Source organism: Eretmochelys imbricata, chromosome 1 (assembly GCF_965152235.1).
Source record: "Eretmochelys imbricata isolate rEreImb1 chromosome 1, rEreImb1.hap1, whole genome shotgun sequence".
Taxonomy (NCBI): Eukaryota; Metazoa; Chordata; order Testudines; family Cheloniidae; genus Eretmochelys; species Eretmochelys imbricata.
In genome coordinates this window covers 335,773,532-335,792,913 of record NC_135572.1, presented here as the reverse complement: position 1 = coordinate 335,792,913, position 19,382 = coordinate 335,773,532, and the positions used below count along the sequence as shown (strand labels likewise).

The following is a 19,382-nucleotide window of genomic DNA, read 5'->3' as shown; positions in this document are numbered from 1 at the left end:
GCCTTCACATGTTTATATTTAAATGGGACTCTTTTACTTTTCACCATTGCTCACTAGTGCATTCTTGTACTTTACCAACTTCTTTCTTGTCCTCTTTACTATGATATAGAGTTCTTCCTTTAATAAATTCGTCGCTAAGGGATGTCTCTGCCCAAATCATGTGGTTCTTCATACCTGTCAGCTTTCTTTCAGCCCTGAGTCACAACATGAGTTTTCTTGCCACTCAAAAGGATAAATAGTTTTTTTCTTCTGTACATAATCTCATTCTTTTTATAGTACACATCTGTCCATTGTAAGGTTTTGATCTTATACAGTATGTGTTTTATAGTGCTTAGCATGACGGAGCCACTGTCCTGACTGAGACCTCTGCACATTACTGTTACTTAATAGCTGTATTACAGTAATCATTTAAAAAACTTTCACCTCTAGAAGTTTTTAATAGTTCTGTTCCTGTCCTAGAGATTTATAGACCTTTTAAAAACTGCCAACAGGCATTTTATAATGAGAAAGCAACAAATTCATGTAGATAAACATTTAATCCACAGACAGACCCTTCAGTTCTTCAGATCCAAAAAGTGAGAAAGTACTCCCACATAGTATACATTTCAGACAGTGGATATGTAATCAGACACTCAGATATAATCCTATCCAAATTAACTCCACCAGGCAATATTTCCATTCAAGGATGGTATACGAAAATGTTTTATCATACATGCTGCCTGAATCAAAAAATGTATTTTGGTTTCCATGTCTAGCGTAGTGGCTTGGATGAACCGATACCTGATAATAAAAGAGCATTTGGATTAATTTATGGTTCCTTAAATACCAACATTTAAACTACTGTTTAGCTCTACAAGACTGATATATTGTATTCAGAAAGCATGTTCATTATGTTTCAAACATAGAAACAAATTCTGCATTCCATTATATCAGTAAAAAGAAAAGGAGTGCTTGTGGCACCTTAGAGACTAACCAATTTATTTGAGCATGAGCTTTCGTGAGCTACAGCTCACTTCATCGGATGCATATCGTGGAAACTGCAGCAGACTTTATATACACACAGAGATCATATCATTATGATCTCTGTGTGTATATAAAGTCTGCTGCAGTTTCCACGGTATGCATCCGATGAAGTGAGCTGTAGCTCACGAAAGCTCATGCTCAAATAAATTGGTTAGTCTCTAAGGTGCCACAAGTACTCCTTTTCTTTTTGCGAATACAGACTAACACGGCTGTTACTCTGAAACCTGTCATTATATCAGTGTAAATCCAGAGTAACTACTGTTGTGAATTAAACTACTTTCAGAGAAGAATTTGATTCATAGAGTTGATCCAGATTAATTAATTCATCCTTCCTAGAAGGAAGAAGCTATGAAGTAAGAGAGAGCTGCATTTGTTCATTGTAAATACATGATAAAATGCAGGCTCACCTATAACTCTGTAAAGGATTAATTTCCTTTTAAAAATACACTATCAAGTTGTAAATAAAGATTACAGTTGTAAAGATGAAATTAAATCCTGAGAAGTTCAAAAGTTTAAAAAGAATACCAGAAGACGGTTGTGATGCAGCAGACTCCTTTATGCGTCATAATCTTATCTTTAGAACTTCCCTTGAATTAAAGAACATGTCATAGTGTTTAATGGTCCAGACTGCATAGACAAACCCTCTCACATAACTGTACCAGGGAGTCTTACATAACTCTTTACTTGCATTTAACTACTGACAGTAGCATCCCTGACAGAACGCTGTATATCTTCTTAAGAATCTGTCCCATGTTAAAAAAATGAGCCAGAAGTCTCTTCCTTCCCATTAATCTTCAGGGCTGGCAACCTCCCACATTTTAAGCAAGCCTATAGTGTTAAGCTGCTTGGGTCAGATGACTGGCTAAAGTGAAAAAGATTATAAAAGTCTGGACATCTAATAGCACCAGGACAATATTAGGTGAACATCTGTGGATAGGAGCTATAGTTATATGAGGCAACCCCTAAAATCCTTTCTCGAGTCCAGATCCTCCAGACTGGTTGAGCTGTGATTGGTACACAGCCAGGGAGAGGGGCAAATGCAGCCTCATTCTTGACCTGATGCCAGCAGATACCAGCCTGGTCCCTAGCACGAAGTAGAGCAGTTTTAGTGCTTCTCTGTGTTATGATTGCTGCAGACAAGGCTGTTCTGGTAGATGGGCACCCTGGCCATGCTCTCTCTCCATCCTCCATTTAGGTTCAACAGAATAGGTGGCATAAAAACTGCTACAGAGGCCCTATGCCACTGTAGGATTCCCTTACACCAGGGAAGTCTTCCACTGGCCAGTTAAGTAGGGCTTAAATCATCTGCTTTGCACCTCCAGAGTCATGACATTTAATTAATTTCCTTCCATCGTTGCTGTGTGTCCTTAACCAAATCTTAATCAAAGCATGATCTTCCTTCTATTGAAATCATAGAGAGTTTTGCCATTGATTTTAATGGGAACAGAATCCATTAGTGCTCCTGGGAAAACTAAAGTTTTGCTGGAAATACTCAGATTTAAGCCAAGAACAATTTCTGTCAACATTTTTCTTTATTATTTCCACTTGTTAAGTGTCAGTATGAAGAGAAATAATTGATTGTCAAGCTATGGAACTGTTCTACCCTATTCTGATGTGCTTAGTGTTTTACTGGGATATATCAAGTTCCAGTTTTTTTGTAAATATATTGTTGTAACTTATATTGGTATTTACTTGTGTATGTTTCCTGTAGCTGTGTGATTTATATGGGTCACTACTTTATACAATACTTTGCAAGTAAGAGAGAGTGAATTGTTTCGGAAAAATTCTGGTTGCTAGATCTCGGAGGTAAATCTTTGTGTGATGTCTTAATTTCTTTCATGTTTTTTAGTTTTCTGTGATACCTTCTGTTCCACACCTAGTTCAAAAATAGGAAAAAATGCCATGCAGCACCAACAAAAGTGAAGCTGTGTTTTGGTTGGTTTCAGAGTAACAGCCGTGTTAGTTTGTATTCGCAAAAAGAAAAGGAGTACTTGTGGCACCTTAGAGATTAACCAATTTATTTGAACATAAGCTTTCGTGAGCTACAGCTCACTTCATCGGATGCAATTTGTGATTACAATTACTTTTTTTTCCCGCTCTTATGATGGCAACTGTACCCAGTAAGTAGCTACAGCTCACTTCATTGGATGCAATTTGTGCTTTGTGATTACAATTACTTTTTTTTCCCGCTCTTACAGTTGCCATCATAAGAGCGGGAAAAAAAAGCAATTGTAATCACAAAGCACAAATTGCATCCGATGAAGTGAGCTGTAGCTCATGAAAGCTTATGCTCAAATAAATTGGTTAGTCTCTAAGGTGCCACAAGTACTCCTTTTCTTTTTGTGTTTTGGTTGTGATTGTCCTCCATCTTAACCTTGTTTCCTTTTGACCCTTACAAAGAACACCTTTTTAAGACTCCCCCTTCCTCCAGCTATCTATTTAATCTTAGGGTATGTCTACACTACAGAATAAGGTCGAATTTATAGAAGTCGGTTTTTTAGAAATCGGTTTTATATATTCGAGTGCGTGTGTCCCCACAGAAAATGCTCTAAGTGCATTAAGTGCATTAACTCAGCGGAGTGCTTCCACAGTACTGAGGCTAGAGTCGACTTCCGGAGCGTTGCACTGTGGGTAGCTATCCCACAGTTCCCGCAGTCTCCGCTGCCCATTGGAATTCTGGGTTGAGATCCCAATGCCTGATGGGGCTAAAACATTGTCGCGGGTGGTTCTGGGTACATATCGTCAGGCCCCCGTTCCCTCCCTCCCTCCGTGAAAGCAAGGGCAGACAATTGTTTCGCGCCTTTTTTTCATGAGTTACCTGTGCAGACGCCATACCACGGCAAGCATGGAGCCCGCTCAGGTAACCGTCACCGTATGTCTCCTGGGTGCTGGCAGACGCGGTACGGCATTGCTACACAGTAGCAGCAACCCACTGCCTTGTGGCAGCAGACGGTGCAGTACGACTGGTAGCCGTCCTCGTTGTGTCCGAGGTGCTCCTGGCCACATCGGCTGGGAGCGCCTGGGCAGACATGGGCGCAGGGACTAAATTTGGAGTGACTTGACCAGGTCATTCTCTTTAGTCCTGCAGTCAGTCCTATTGAACCATCTTATGGTGAGCAGGCAGGCAATACGGATTGCTAGCAGTCGTACTGTACCATCTTCTGCCAAGCAGCCATGAGATGCGGATGGCATGCAGTCCTTCTGCACCGTCTGCTGCCAGCCAAAGATGTAAAAGATAGATGGATTGGATCAAAACAAGAAATAGACCAGATTTGTTTTGTACTCATTTGCTTCCCGCCCTCCCCTGTCTAGGGGACTCATTCCTCTGGGTCACACTGCAGTCACTCCCAGAGAAGGTGCAGCGAGGTAAATCTAGCCATGTATCAATCAGAGGCCAGGCTAACCTCCTTGTTCCAATAAGAACAATAACTTAGGTGCACCATTTCTTATTGGAACTCTCCGTGAAGTCCTGTCTGAAATACTACTTGATGTAAAGCCACCCCCTTTGTTGATTTTAGCTCCCTGAAGCCAACCCTGTAAGCCGTGTCGTCAGTCGCCCCTCCCTCTGTCAGAGCAACGGCAGACAATCGTTCCGCGCCTTTTTTCTGTGCGGACGCCATACCAAGGCAAGCATGGAGGCCGGTCAGCTCACTTTGGCAATTAGGAGCACATTAAACACCACACGCATTATCCAGCAGTATATGCAGCACCAGAACCTGGCAAAGCGATACCAGGCGAGGAGGCGACGTCAGCGAAGTCACGTGAGTGATCAGGACATGGACACAGATTTCTCTGAAAGCATGGGCCCTGCCAATGCATGCATCATGGTGCTAATGGGGCAGGTTCATGCTGTGGAACGCCGATTCTGGGCTCGGGAAACAAGCACAGACTGGTGGGACAGCATAGTGTTGTAGGTCTGGGACGATTCCCAGTGGCTGCGAAACTTTTGCATGCGTAAGGGCACTTTCATGGAACTTTGTGACTTGCTTTGCCCTGCCCTGAGGCGCATGAATACCAAGATGAGAGCAGCCCTCACAGCTGAGAAGCGAGTGGTGATAGCCCTGTGGAAGCTTGCAACGCCAGACAGCTACCGGTCAGTTGGGAATCAATTTGGAGTGGGCAAATCTACTGTGGGGGCTGCTGTGATGCAAGTAGCCCATGCAATCAAAGATCTGCTGATATCAAGGAAATGTGCAGGTCATAGTGGATGGCTTTGCTGCAATAGGATTCCCTAACTGTGGTGGGGCCATAGACGGAACCCATATCCCTATCTTGGCACCGGAGCACCAAGCCGCCGAGTACATAAACCGCAAGGGGTACTTTTCGATAGTGCTGCAAGCTCTGGTGGATCACAAGGGACGTTTCACCAACATCAACGTAGGATGGCTGGGAAAGATACATGACACTCGCATCTTCAGGAACTCTGGTCTGTTTCAAAAGCTGCAGGAAAGGACTTTATTCCCAGACCAGAAAATAACTGTTGGGGATGTTGAAATGCCTATATGTATCCTTGGGGACCCAGCCTACCCCTTAATGCCATGGCTCATGAAGCCGTACACAGGCAGCCTGGACAGTAGTCAGGAGCTGTTCAACTACAGGCTGAGCAAGTGCAGAATGGTGGTAGAATGTGCATTTGGACGTTTAAAGGCGCGCTGGCGCAGTTTACTGACTCGCTTAGACCTCAGCGAAACCAATATTCCCACTGTTATTACTGCTTGCTGTGTGCTCCACAATATCTGTGAGAGTAAGGGGGAGACGTTTGTGGCGGGGTGGGAGGTTGAGGCAAATCGCCTGGCTGCTGGTTACGCGCAGCCAGACACCAGGGCGGTTAGGAGAGCACAGGAGGGCACGGTATGCATCAGAGAAGCTTTGAAAACCAGTTTCATGACTGACCAGGCTACAGTGTGAAAGTTCTGTTTGTTTCTCCTTGATGAACCCCCCCGCCCCTTGGTTCATTCTACTTCCCTGTAAGCTAACCACCCTCCTCTCCTCCCTTTGATCACCGCTTGCAGAGGCAATAAAGTCATTGTTGCTTCACATTCATGCATTCTTTATTCATTCATCACACAAATAGGGGGATGACTACCAAGGTAGCCCAGGAGGGGTGGTGGAGGAGGGAAGGAAAATGCCACACAGCACTTTAAAAGTTTACAACTTTAAAATTTATTGAATGCCAGCCTTCTTTTTTTTGGGCAATCCTCTGTGGCGGAGTGGCTGGTTGGCCGGTGGCCCCCCCACCGCGTTCTTGGGCGTCTGGGTGTGGAGGCTATGGAACTTGGGGAGGAGGGCAGTTGGTTACACAGGGGCTGTAGTGGCAGTCTGTGCTCCAGCTGCCTTTGCTGCAGCTCAACCATACACTGGAACATACTGGTTTGGTCCTCCAGCAGCCTCAGCATTGAATCCTGCCTCCTCTCATCATGCTGCCGCCACATTTGAGCTTCAGCCCTGTCTTCAGCCCGCCACTTACTCTCTTCAGCCCGCCACCTCTCCTCCCGGTCATTTTGTGCTTTCCTGCACTCTGACATTATTTGCCTCCACACTTTCGTCTGTTCTCTGTCAGTGTGGGAGGACAGCATGAGCTCGGAGAACATTTCATCTCGAGTGCGTTTTTTTTTCTTTCTAAGCTTCACTAGCCTCTGGGAAGAAGAAGATCCTGTGATCATTGAAACACATGCAGCTGGTGGAGAAAAAAAAAGGGACAGCGGTATTTAAAAAGACACATTTTATAAAACAGTGGCTACACTCTTTCAGGGTAAACCTTGCTGTTAACATTACATACATAGCACATGTGCTTTCGTTACAAGGTCGCATTTTGCCTCCTTCCACCGCATGGCTACCCCCTCAACCCTCCTCCCTCCCTGTGGCTAACAGCGGGGAACATTTCTGTTTAGCCACAGGCAAACAGCCCAGCAGGAATGGGCTCCTCTGAGTGTCCCCTGAAGAAAAGCACTCTATTTCAACCAGGTGACCATAATTATATCTCACTCTCCTGAGGATAACACAGAGAGATAAAGAATGGATGTTGTTTGAACGCCAGCAAACATACACTGCAATGCTTTGTTGTACAATGATTCCCGAGTACGTGTTACTGGCCTGGAGTGGTAAAGTGTCCTACCATGAAGGACGCAATAAGGCTGCCCTCCCCAGAAACCTTTTGCAAAGGCTTTGGGAGTACATCCAGGAGAGCCGCGAATGCCAGGGCAAAGTAATCCTTTCACATGCTTGCTTTTAAACCATGTATAGTATTTTAAAAGTTACACTCACCGGAGGTCCCTTCTCCGCCTGCTGGGTCCAGGAGGCAGCCTTGGGTGGGTTCGGGGGGTACTGGCTCCAGGTCCAGGGTGGGAAACAGTTTCTGGCTGTCGGGAAAACCGGTTTCTCCGCTTGCTTGCTGTGAGCTATCTACAACCTCATCATCATCATCATCGTCCCCAAAACCTGCTTCCGTATTGCCTCCATCTCCATTGAAGGAGTCAAACAACACGGCTGGGGTAGTGGTGGCTGAACCCCCTAAAATGGCATGCAGCTCATCATAGAAGCGGCATGTTTGGGGCTCTGACCCGGAGCAGCCATTTGCCTCTCTGGTTTTCTGGTAGGCTTGCCTCAGCTCCTTCAGTTTAACGTGGCACTGCTTCGGGTCCCTGTTATGGCCTCTGTCCTTCATGCCCTGGGAGATTTTGACAAAGGTTTTGGCATTTCAAAAACTGGAACGGAGTTCTGATAGCACGGATTCCTCTCCCCATACAGCGATCAGATCCCGTACCTCCCGTTCGGTCCATGCTGGAGCTCTTTTGCGATTCTGGGACTCCATCATGGTCACCTCTGCTGATGAGCTCTGCATGGTCACCTGCAGCTTGCCACGCTGGCCAAACAGGAAATGAGATTCAAAAGTTCGCGGTTCTTTTCCTGTCTACCTGGCCAGTGCATCTGAGTTGAGAGTGCTGTCCAGAGCGGTCACAATGGAGCACTTTGGGATAGCTCCCGGAGGCCATTACCGTCGAATTGTGTCCACAGTACCCCAAATTTGAGCCGGCAAGGCCGATTTAAGCACTAATCCACTTGTCAGGGGTGGAATAAGGAAATCGATTTTAAGAGCCCTTTAAGTCAAAATAAAGGGCTTCATTGTGTGGACGGGTGCAGGTTTACATCGATTTAATGCTGCTAAATTCGACCTAAAGTCCTAGTGTAGACCAGGGCTTAGGCCTGGTCTGTACTTAAAATTTACGTTGACAGAGCTACGGCACTCTGGAGTGTGAAAGTCCACAACCCTGAGCGCCATCGCTGTGCCGACTTAACCCCGTTTATATGCAGTTAGATCAACGGAAGAATTCTTCCATCAACCTAGTTCTGTCACTTGGGGAGGTGGAGTTCCTACAGCAGCAGATAAATCTCTTCCATGTCTGTGGCCTGCGGCAACATTACAGGGTTACAGGAGAATAGCTCCAGTGCCATAACTTTGCCTCCATAGCGCACATAGTGTAGACGTGACCTTAGGCATCTCTAGTGTACCCATTAACATAGTATCTTTGCACCAATTGATTCATATGTCAACCATATCTCATTTTCCCAGTCACTCTTTCAGTTTGACATTCTCTCTCACTGATACTTAATATCTCCAGGGCTTCTCCTCCTCCTCCAATTTGATCCTGATCAGTGGATTCCAGCGGCAAAGAGTCCTGTGGCACCTTATAGACTAACAGACGTATTGGAGCATAAGCTTTTGTGGGTGAATACCCACTATTCACCCATGAAAGCTTATGTTCCCATATGTCTGTTAGCCTATAAGGTGCCATAGGACTCTTTGCCGCTTTTACAGATCCAGAATAACACGGCTACCCCTCTGATAGTGGATTCCAGGTTTCACCATCTTTAGTATCCCCATCTGTCAAGGCTGAATCCCAGCTCTGGCACTTCGAGTGCAGAAGTGGGGCCCGCAAGGATTTTAAAAATTAATACTGGCCACTCCAGGCTTGTATTAAACTCCCAAGGTTACAGCTTCTCTCTGACCTTGGAGGGGTAGATGCTGCCACCACCCAAATGCAAAAAAAAAAAACACCTTTGAACCCAGGAAGGAGCACTTGGGAATTCCTCCCTGTGGGGTACCCTCAAGCCCTTTCATCCCCACTACGAGGAAGAGCTGAGAAAGAAAACAAAGGAAATTAGCTGTGGCTAGCAGCTAATCAAACAACATACACAAACCTTTTAGGACACCAAAAATCCAATCCTGTTCTTAAAAAAGGTAAATTTTATTAAAAACAAAAAGGAAAAATTACATCTGGAATTTAGGCTTTTTGCTAGATCTTAAAAGAAACAATTACAAAAATTAAGCACCCAAAATAGCTTTCTTGGGGGTTCAGTTTAAAGGTTACTAGCAAACAAAAGCATCTGGGGTTAGCACAGAGGAGTCCACAAGCCAATAAGAAATAAAAGAAATAACCCTAATCGTGTCTAGCTAAACATTCTGATCTACTTACACATTTAGAGTTCAGATAAGTAGTTCTAGGCATGATCTGCTAATTTATGATCAGACCTGGCTTAAGCTGCTGATAGCATGGCTGCTCTGTCCCTCCAGTCCAGAGAACAACCGACAAAGGGAAAGTTTATTTCCCAATTTTAAAAAGTTCTACCTTCCCATTGGCTCTTTTGGTCAGGTGCCCACTTTTTTTTTTCTATACCTGGGGGACTTTTTAACCCTTTACAGGTAAAGCAAGTAAAGAACAGCTACCAAGAGGGATTTTACAGCTAATTGGCTGGCTTGGTGTCCATCAAAGGGAGCTATTCCCTACTTTATTTATCACACCATCTTTCCATTTTCATTTCTGGTGAAGTATAAACTCTAACCAAGCTGGTCTCCCCACTGATTGCCTTTATTTCTAGAAAACTATTATCCATAAAATTAAACAAAGAACGTATCAAGGACATTTTGCATCACTGCATTTTTGTACTAGTAAATACCTAGATCATTGGAGTTACTCAAGAATACCAGTCATTTGTTCTAGCAATCTGTTCCATTTCCTTTAGAATGATTCATCTTTATTTCCCTTTCAGTTGTCTGTTCATAACAGATTCTGAATGTAAAATATCCTCTACTTTCTCTCTATCTTTTAACCTCAATAGTTCATTCATATTAGCACCATCTAGAACTAGGTAAGTATTTATATATAAAATAACCCCGTCCCATTTCATCTCCTTTTTTCTATTTTCTGTATAGGATGTATCTTCTCTATTAACATTTCAGTTGTGTACTTTGTCCCACCAAGCTTCATTAACTGTTGCAAGACCATACTTTTCCTGAAGCATTATTCATTTAAATTTCAGACCGTTTTGTTATCCAAGCTTTTCCAGCCTCTGTTTTTTAACCCATTGTTATATTTCCTTCTCTAACTTGTTTAAGAGAAATAGAAGACAAAAGAAGACTTAAACACAAATATCAACTTCAACAGCCTTTTCAAAAAGAAAGATGTTGACTTTTTAACTATTAACGTAGTACTGTATATGTTCTGTCTAATCTACCATTTAGGCATTTATATCTCATTCATTACCTAACATCAAAGATATAGTCTAATAATTATTACAGTATCATTTCCAAAAGCCCAATTCCACGGTTAAACATGGATTGTAGTGTTGTATTATTGTTTGTTTAAATCTGACAGAGTGCTCAGTGTTTTCCAAAATAGATATAATCTCTGTCCACCCCCAGGAGCATTTAGTGCCTGCCCTAACTCAATAAAGGTGTACTGTGCATGGGAAAGTGTGGAGAGGTAGAAGTCATGCAGAGGGTACAAAGGGGCAGGCCAGTACAACTGTGCATTGACTAGTACAACTGCTGATCAAAGCATGCACAGAGGAGGCTGGGGCCTGACCCTTTCAGTTGGAGGTATGGTACCTTTTCAGCATCATAGATGTCAAAAAAACACTAGATCCACATCGTTGGTCCAATAAAATATATTCCCTCACCCACCTTGTCTCTCAAGAGCCACAAAGGTATTCTGGCACTTAACTGCCACTTTAGGTGCCTCAGTTCAAAATTTAGATCCTAAAACTAGGGCTGTCAAGCAGTTAAAAAAATTAATTGCGTGATAAGTCGCGTGATTAAAAAATTAATTGCATGATTAATCATGCTGTTAAACAATAATAGAATACAATTTATTTAAATGTTTTTGGACGTTTTCTACATTTTCAAATATATTGATTTCAGTTACAACACAGAATACAAAGTCTACAGTGCTCACTTTATATTTATTTTTATTACAAATGTTTGCACTGTAAAAAAACAAAAGAAATAGTATTTTTCAATTCACCTAATACAAGTGCTGTAGTGAAATCTCTTTATCATTAAAGTTGAATTTAGAAATGTAGAATTATGTACCAAAAAAAACTGCATTAAAAAATAAAACAATGTAAAACTTCAGAGCCTACAAGTCCGCTCAGTCCTACTTCTTGTTCAGCCAATGCTAAGACAAACAAGTTTGTTTACATTTACAGGAGACACTGCTGCCTGCTTCTTATTTACAATGTCACCTGAAAGTGAGAACAGGCATTCACATGGCACTTTTGTAGCCGGTGTTGCAAGGTATTTAAGTACCAGATATGCTAAACATTTGTATGCCCCTTCATGCTTTGGCCACCATTCCAGAGGACATGCTTCCATGCTGATGATGCTTTTAAAAAAAATAATGTGTTAATTAAATTTGTGACTGAAGTCCTTGGGGGGAGAATTGTATGTCTCCTGTTCTGTTTTCCCTGCATTCTGCCATATATTTCATGTTCACAGCAGTCTCGGACGATGACCCAGCACATGTTTGTTTTAAGAACCTTTCACTGCAGATTTCACAAAACACAAAGAAAGTACCAATCTGAGATTTCTGAAAATAGCTACAGCACTCCACCCAAGGTCTAAGAATCTGAAGTGCCATCCCAAATCTTGAGAGGGACGGGGTGTGGAGCACAGTGGCGTAGCTAGGTGGAGCGAACAGGGGAGTGGACATAAAAAAAGGTGCCACCCGCTTGTACTCACCGGGCGGCGCTCCAGGTCCTCGGCGGCACTGAAGGCCCCCACCGCCAAAATGCCACCGAGAACCCAGAGCGCGCGAAGGCCCCCGCTGCCGAAGACCTGGAGCGCTGCCAGGTGAGTAAAAATTTAAAAAGGCACCTATAAATTAAAAAGGCACCACTTGTGCTCAGAGGGGGAGCGGCTGCTCCCCCCGCTTCCTCCCTGGCTAGGCTACTGGTGGAGCATGATTTCAGAAGTCTTCAAAGAACAACACTCAGGGGCAGAACCTACAGAACCCGAACCACCAAAAAGAAAATCAACCTTCTGCTGGTGGCATCTGACTCAGATTATGAAAATGAACATGAGTCGGTCTGCTCTGTTTTGGATCATTATCGAGCAGAACCCGTCATCAGCATGTCTTCTGGAATGGTGGTTGAAGCATGAAGGGACATATGAATCTTTAGTGCATCTGACACATAAATATCTTGTGACACCAGCTACAACAGTGCCATGCGAACACCTGTTCTTACTTTCAGGTGACCTTGTAAACAAGAAGCGTGCAGCATTATCTCCTGCAAATTGTAACCAAACTTGTTTATCTGAGTGATTAGCTGAAGTAGGAGTCAGTGGACAGGCAGGCTCTAAAGTTTTACATTGTTTTGTTTTTGAGTACAAGTATGTAACAAAAAAATCTACATTTGTAAGTTACACTTTCAGGATAGAGATTGCACTACAGTACTTGTATGAGGTGAATTGAAAAAATGCTATTTCTTTTATCACTTTTACAGTGCAAATATTTGTAATCAAAAATAATATAAAGTGAGCATTGTACACTTTGTATTCTGTGTTGTAATTGAAATCAATATATTTGAAAATGTAGATTAAAAAGCCAAAAATATTTAATAAATTTCAATTGGTATTCTATTGCTTATCAGTGCAATTAATCGTGATTAATTTTTTTGAGTTAATCGCGTGAGTTAACTGCGATTAATTGACAGCCCTACCTCACACCCATGCTTACCTGTTGCCTAAATTCCCACGTGCCTACATTTCTGCTAGTAAAGTTCCTAGGTACCTAAATTTCTGTCAGCAGGCATGTACAAAGCTGCCTAAGTCCTGACACCCTGATCTGCTCAGTTTCAAACTTGTGCTGGTCTCCTCAAACTAGGTATTCCCCCACTTATTGTCCATGATCTGACTGGCATTCTCAGAAGCCTCCTTAGAGCTGGCCTACTGTATTGGGTCCTGCATGAAACACCACAATGATGACAGCAACAGTGGGGCTGCCCTTATACCATGTACAGCAGTGGTTAGAGCACTCGTCTGGGACATGGGAGACCCATATTCATAGTCCCTACTCTGCCTGTTTCAGAGCAGCAACTTGAACCCAGGTCTCCCACTCCAGGTGAGTGCCCTAACCACCAGACTATGGGGTATTCTGGGGTGGATCTCTCTCTCTCTTCTATTGAAGCTGTTCCACTTTGTATGAAATACTGAGGTATTCACTGGAGCAGAGAGACCGCGAGAATCTATAGCCCAATAGTTAGGTCAGTTACCTGAGAGACCCATATTACAGTCCTGCTCCACTGAATATTTAAGTATTTTATGCAGAGTGGAACAGCTGAGTGCACTTGCATCACACAGGGTTTTGCCTCAAATATAGAATTATTTTTTAAATGGAGTGTCTCTATTTGAATTGGAAGCCTGGCAAATTTCTAACTGTCAGCCTTTTAAAATTTTTATTAAAGCTATTGTTAAAAAAACTATATAATACATAGGTTGAGAAAAGAGTATCTGTACATCTGGGTATAGTGCTTAGATTATCCACAAATACAAAGTTTGTTTTTAAAGTCATATGATACATGGAGTACATAATCAGCAATAACGCAAACATAGGTGAATAGATTTAACAATACAGTTTAGATATTAGAATCTGAATACTCGGGTATTGTCATGATAAGAGATTTGGTTGTGGAAAGCGAAATATAACAATGAGTGGAGATTGTCCCTCAGTAATTGAGAATTGGGTAGGTTGTCCATTTAGAAAATACAATCCACAAGGAAAGTATTTCAGTTACAATTGCTCTGATGTTAGGAAGAAGCAGCTGCCCATGGTGGAGAATCCCAGCAGAGCTTTTTTTCAAGAGCGTTTCACTGAAGAATTGGCCATAGAAACACTGTATTTGAGGACTGGGATTTACTGTACTATACAGGCTGTTAGTAGCGGTTCTCCTGAGCAGTCTGGTTAGTGTGTCACTCTCCCGTGAAGCATCCAGGCAGGTAAAAATGGACTTGTACTGAGCCAATTGTTTGTTTGATCATGGTCCAGTTCCAGCAAAATCCCTTTCAGAATTCTGTGGAGGCTACTGTTACTGCTGTTTTAAATGAGCCAAAAGATGCTGTCAGTTTCCCAGCTGACTACAGCTGGATTGGCCACACTTATTTTTCTTCCTAATATTTTCCCCTCTAAGAAAGCAGCTTTAGCTGTGAGAAAACATTCCCTTCCCATGTTGTTACTCTTAAAATTGGTGTGTTGGTCTGTCACATCTGTGGGTTGAGAGCCCAGTTAAAACAAAAAACTGCAGACCAGTTCAGAGTAGCAGCCGTGTTAGTCTGTATTCACAAAAAGAAAAGGAGTACTGTAGCTCACGAAAGCTTATGCTCAAATAAATTGGTTAGTCTCTAAGATGCCACAAGTACTCCTTTTCTTTTTGCAGACCAGTTCAGTAATTGCTTATTGCTAAAGACAACAGAAGAGCTTAGAGCATTATGCTTGGATTCTTCTTTTCTTCCCCATTACTAATCAAGCATGTTGTTCTCCAGAAATCTTCCCCATGTCAAATTGCCAGGTCAGCTCTAATTAGCTTCAGTCAGACTCATGTATGTAGTTTTAGACATTTCTGGCTGATTATCTTTTTTATGCACATGCAAAACATCAGAAAAAGGGAATGGTTTCTGTCAACCTTTCACATTCCTTGCCAATACATCCTTTGGATAAAAGAAATCCACAGTGGAAAGATTTGTTCATTCCAACCACTGTCTGGACAAAAGATTTTTAGTTCACTTACCATTGATCATGCTGCTTGATATTTTTTCAGATTTGTTCAAATCTCTGGCGTTTCTGTATACTTCTTAAATTAAGATTGGGATTTAGAATCTTTATCTACAGGGGAAAAATCTCTTAGTTTGTTCAACAGTTAATTCTGCAGACTTTCAGTATAACATTGTTGAAACTTGTTTATCTGAAGCCTGAATGAATTGCAAGTACAATGACAGGAAATGGAGACAATTGTAGAATGTGTTGTCTCCATCTCTGGTTTGCCCTTTTTGAAGCATTGTATTTGTGTAGTCATTCCTTTAGAGAGTCTTCAGTTGTCATAGATGAAAACTGATAATATATGAAGGAAAATATATGTATGCTGCTTTCTAAGCCAGTAGTGAGGTATCAGACAGTTATCTGTATGTGTCGGTTTTCTATAAATATCAAAATTCAGTAATTCTGTCTCCAGTTAAGTAAACTTCAAATGTAGGGAGAATATCCTGTCCCTCTATACTCTACAACAATGTTTCTCAACCCATTGGGTTGTACCCAAAATTGGGGCGCCAGATTGTTTCAAAGGGTCATGTGGTGGCTCCTGTCCCACGGGTTTGCTTGGCTCACCTCCCTGTTCCAGGCAGTGCAGCCTCTGGGGTCCCAGCGCCACTCACGATTGGCCCAGCCAACAGTATGATGGGAGTCTGGGTAGGTCAAATTTGAGTGAGTGGCACCTGCAACCCCATGAGCCAGGTCACAACTCCACTCACACAAATTTGTTCAGGTCACGGGTGCAAGGCCAAGTCTGAGCAGTGCTGCAACCCCGGAGGTTGCAACACCCAGAGTGGAGAGTAGGGTTACCACCTTTGAAATGCAAAAAACCTGGCACCTCCTTCCCTCAAGGCAAGCCTGCCACAACCCCAACCCCAAAGCAACTCCACAATCCCCCATTAACAGCCACTTATAGTATTTAGAGAGAGAACACACATAGATAAGACTAATAACATCATTTTCTTACTTAAACTTCAGAAGTGGGAACACTTTCAGCATCTTTAGCTGGACATAGAAACTTTTAACATTAGATATCCCAGTGTACTGTAATAATAATGCAAATCTTTAGACCCACATAAAAAATAATACTTGTCAGATTAAATTATCTTTCTGGCAACTGGTAAATCCATTAAAAAAACCCAGCCATGCCGGTCAAATACCAGCCAGGTGGCAACCCTAGTGGAGAGCCAAGCCCAGCCATCCTAACAGGAGCTGCAGGAGCTGATACTGTGGGGTGAGTGCCAGGCAGGGCCCAACCCCCTCAGAGGCAGGACCTGACTGAAACCATCCCAGGGCCTCCAGCCCCAGACTATTAACTGGGTTATGATAGTTCATAAACATTTACAAATGGGTTCTGAGCCCAAAAAGGTTGAGAAACACTGTTCTACAATGCCTAAAAATTAGTAAAATCATCTCAGTTGTGCTGTATGGGAGATGGGAGGTCGTTATGCTAAACTCCATACTGCCTATGTATGTAGGGTTACCAACTTTCTAATCACACAAAACCGAATGCCCCTGCCCCGCCCCTTCACTGAGGCCCTGCCCATGCCTCGCCCCTTCTCCAAGGCCCCGCCCCACTCATTCCATCCCCCTCCCTCTGTCACTTGCTCTTCCCTACCCTCACTCACTTGCACCTGGCTGGGTCAGGGGTTGGCGTGTGGGAGGGGGTATGGGCTGGGGATGAGGAGTTTGGCATGTGGGCTCTGGGGTGGGGCCAGGGATGAGGGGTTTGGGGTGTGGGAGAGGACTCCGGGCTGAGGCAGGGGGTTGGAGTGGATGTGGGGGGGGTGTAAGGGTCCGGCTGGGGGTGGGGCTGGGGATGAGGGGTTTGAGGTGCAGGAGGGGGCTTCGGGCTGGGCCAGGGGGTTGGTGTGCAGGGGGTGAGGGCTTTGGGGTGGGGCCAGGGATGGGGGTTTGCGGCAGGAGGGTACTCTGGGCTGGTGCAGAGGGTTGGAGTGCAGGGAGGCGAGGGCTCCGGCTGGGTGTGTGGGCTCTGGGGTGGGGGTTTGGGGTGTGGAAGAGGACTCCGGGCTGAGGCAGGGGGTTGGAGTGGGTGGGGGGGGGTGTAAGGGTCCGGCTGGGAATGAGGGGTTTGAGGTGCAGGAGGGGGCTTCGGGCTGGGCCAGGGGGTTGGTGTGCGGGGGGGTGAGGGCTCTGGGATGGGGCCAGGGATGGAGGTTTGGGGCAGTAGGGTACTCTGGGCTGGTGCAGAGGGTTGGAGTGCAGGGAGGCGAGGGCTCCGGCTGGGTGTGTGGGCTCTGGGATGTGGCTGGGGATGAGGAGTTTGGGGTGCAGGAGGGGACACTGGGCTGGGGCAGGGGGTTGGAGTGTGGGGGAGGGGCGAGAGAGGGTCCCAGCGGTGCTTACCGCCACTCTGAGAAAGCGGCCGCCAGATCCCTGCGGCCTCTAGGCGCATGGACAGCCAGGGAGGCTCTGTGTGCTTTCTCCGTGCTGGCAGATGCTGCCCCCCACAGCTCCCATTGGTTGTGGTTCCTGGCCAATGTGAGCTGCGGAACCGGCATTGGGGTGGGGGCAGCTCATGGAGCCTCCCAGTCCCTGGCCACCCCAGCGCCAAAGGGTCGCAGAGACCTGGCATCTGCTTATCAGAGCCATGTGGAGCTGGGGCAGGTAGGGAGCCTGCCTTAGCCCTGGCCCCCCACTGCGCCGCTGACCGGACTTCTAACGGCCCAGTCGGCGGTGCCAACCGGAGCCACCAGAGTCCCTTTTTGACTGGGCATTCTGGTCGAAAACTGGACACCTGGCAACCTTATATGTATAGTGGCTTTCTCTGAGTGAAATGTACCCCACAGAGAGGTTCAGTGCAGGCCTCATTTGAAGGCTTAAGTGGTGCTTAGGCCTTGTGCTGGCTGTCTGCACAGGGATGAAGTTCCCCCTCTATAGTGAGCTAGAGATGTTATGATTGGGCCAGCGAAGCAGTGATGTTAAGGGCAATGATGCAGAATGGTAAAACTTCCACCTCAGGAAGATGGAGTAGGCCATGGCCGCTTCCACAACCCCAGAAATAAGGTGGCAGCTCTGAGCTCAATCAAAGAGAAAGGTTTCCTGCATAAAGCCTGTGTACTCTGACACTGCACATAGGACAGGAGTCTGGTCCGAGCTAGATGAGGGAAAGCTATATCACAGAAAATACCAATTCATTATCCCAGTGGCTGAATCCAGCTCAGAGTTTAATATTTTGAAAATTACTTCAAAAATCCTAGAGCAAATGTCGTTCAGACTTAATCCTTTTATTCTCTCATTTTTCAGATTCCTCGGATGGATGTCTAAAAGCTTCTACACATCAGGGGGCAATAGATGTTTATGTTAGTCAAGTGAGAAAAGTGGATCTGAAAAGCCAGAAAGGTTAGCAAATTGCAACATTTTATGGCATCCTTTGATATAAGAGATGGTAAAACTACCCACTCTCTTATATTTAAATAATTACAGTAAAATAGTTATTCTTACCTAATTCATCATTAGAAAATGTATATTGGCTCTTAGCACAGTAGGCACTGCAGATGACAATGGTATTTAAAATAGACCCCACAAGATCATCTGGGGCTTTCATTTCAGTAAGAATCTTACACTTTCCACCTTTCTTCCAGTGATCTTCCGCACCAAACCAGTAGAATCCTGCAGAACTGACTAGGATTGTAATCCCCCTTTGCCTCATCAATGCAGTTTACTCCATGCTGTTGGCAGGCGTGTGGAACTGATGAGGCTTGTATTTCATTTCTCCATGCCCATTTCCCATGAAAAGAATTACTGTGTGTGGAGACCCTGCAATTAAAATGGCAAAGCAGCAACACAAGGGAAGGCAGAGCCAGAGAGATGACACATGCCCCAGCACATGGACATGTTGTTAAATGAGCTAATTACTCCCCTAACTTCTGCTATCTACTTATTTACTTATCACAGCTTTAGTTGTTAAAACATCATCCTTCAAAAGCTGGATTCACCCCTTTGCCATTTGAAAGAGCACAGACCTAAAGGTCCTGTTATAGTAAAAACATTCATGCCTTGCAGGTGTTTTGTGTTACAATATTGAGTAATGCATTTGCAAAAGCCATTATACAGTACTCTTCATTCTCATTTCTGTTATGCCTTTGCACTCTCCCAGTGTTTCTATGTGGTCATTTGTCTTTGGATAAACCTCCCCTGTTATCCCTGAAATGGGGAGTAGGTCCTGTAGGAATGCAGTGTTCAGCAAGAGAGGAAAGAAAGGTACTGAATTAATTCCTGTGTGCTATCTTTTATTGTCTTGCACTAGCCACTCCATCT

At 44.2% G+C, this 19,382-nt stretch overlaps 1 protein-coding gene across 2 annotated transcripts in view; it reads left to right on the top strand.

The window, feature by feature from the left end:
* Nucleotides 1-19,382, top strand: part of FAM185A (family with sequence similarity 185 member A) — a 77,110-nt gene that overhangs the window by 43,910 nt on the left and 13,818 nt on the right. The window contains exon 6 of one of the 2 annotated variants that reach the window (XM_077835951.1): nt 18,369-18,464. The exons of the other annotated variant lie outside the window; for it this stretch is intronic. Coding sequence (XP_077692077.1) covers nt 18,369-18,464 — 96 coding nt within the window. The remainder of the gene's footprint in view (nt 1-18,368; nt 18,465-19,382) is intronic. 2 annotated transcript variants of the gene reach the window in all.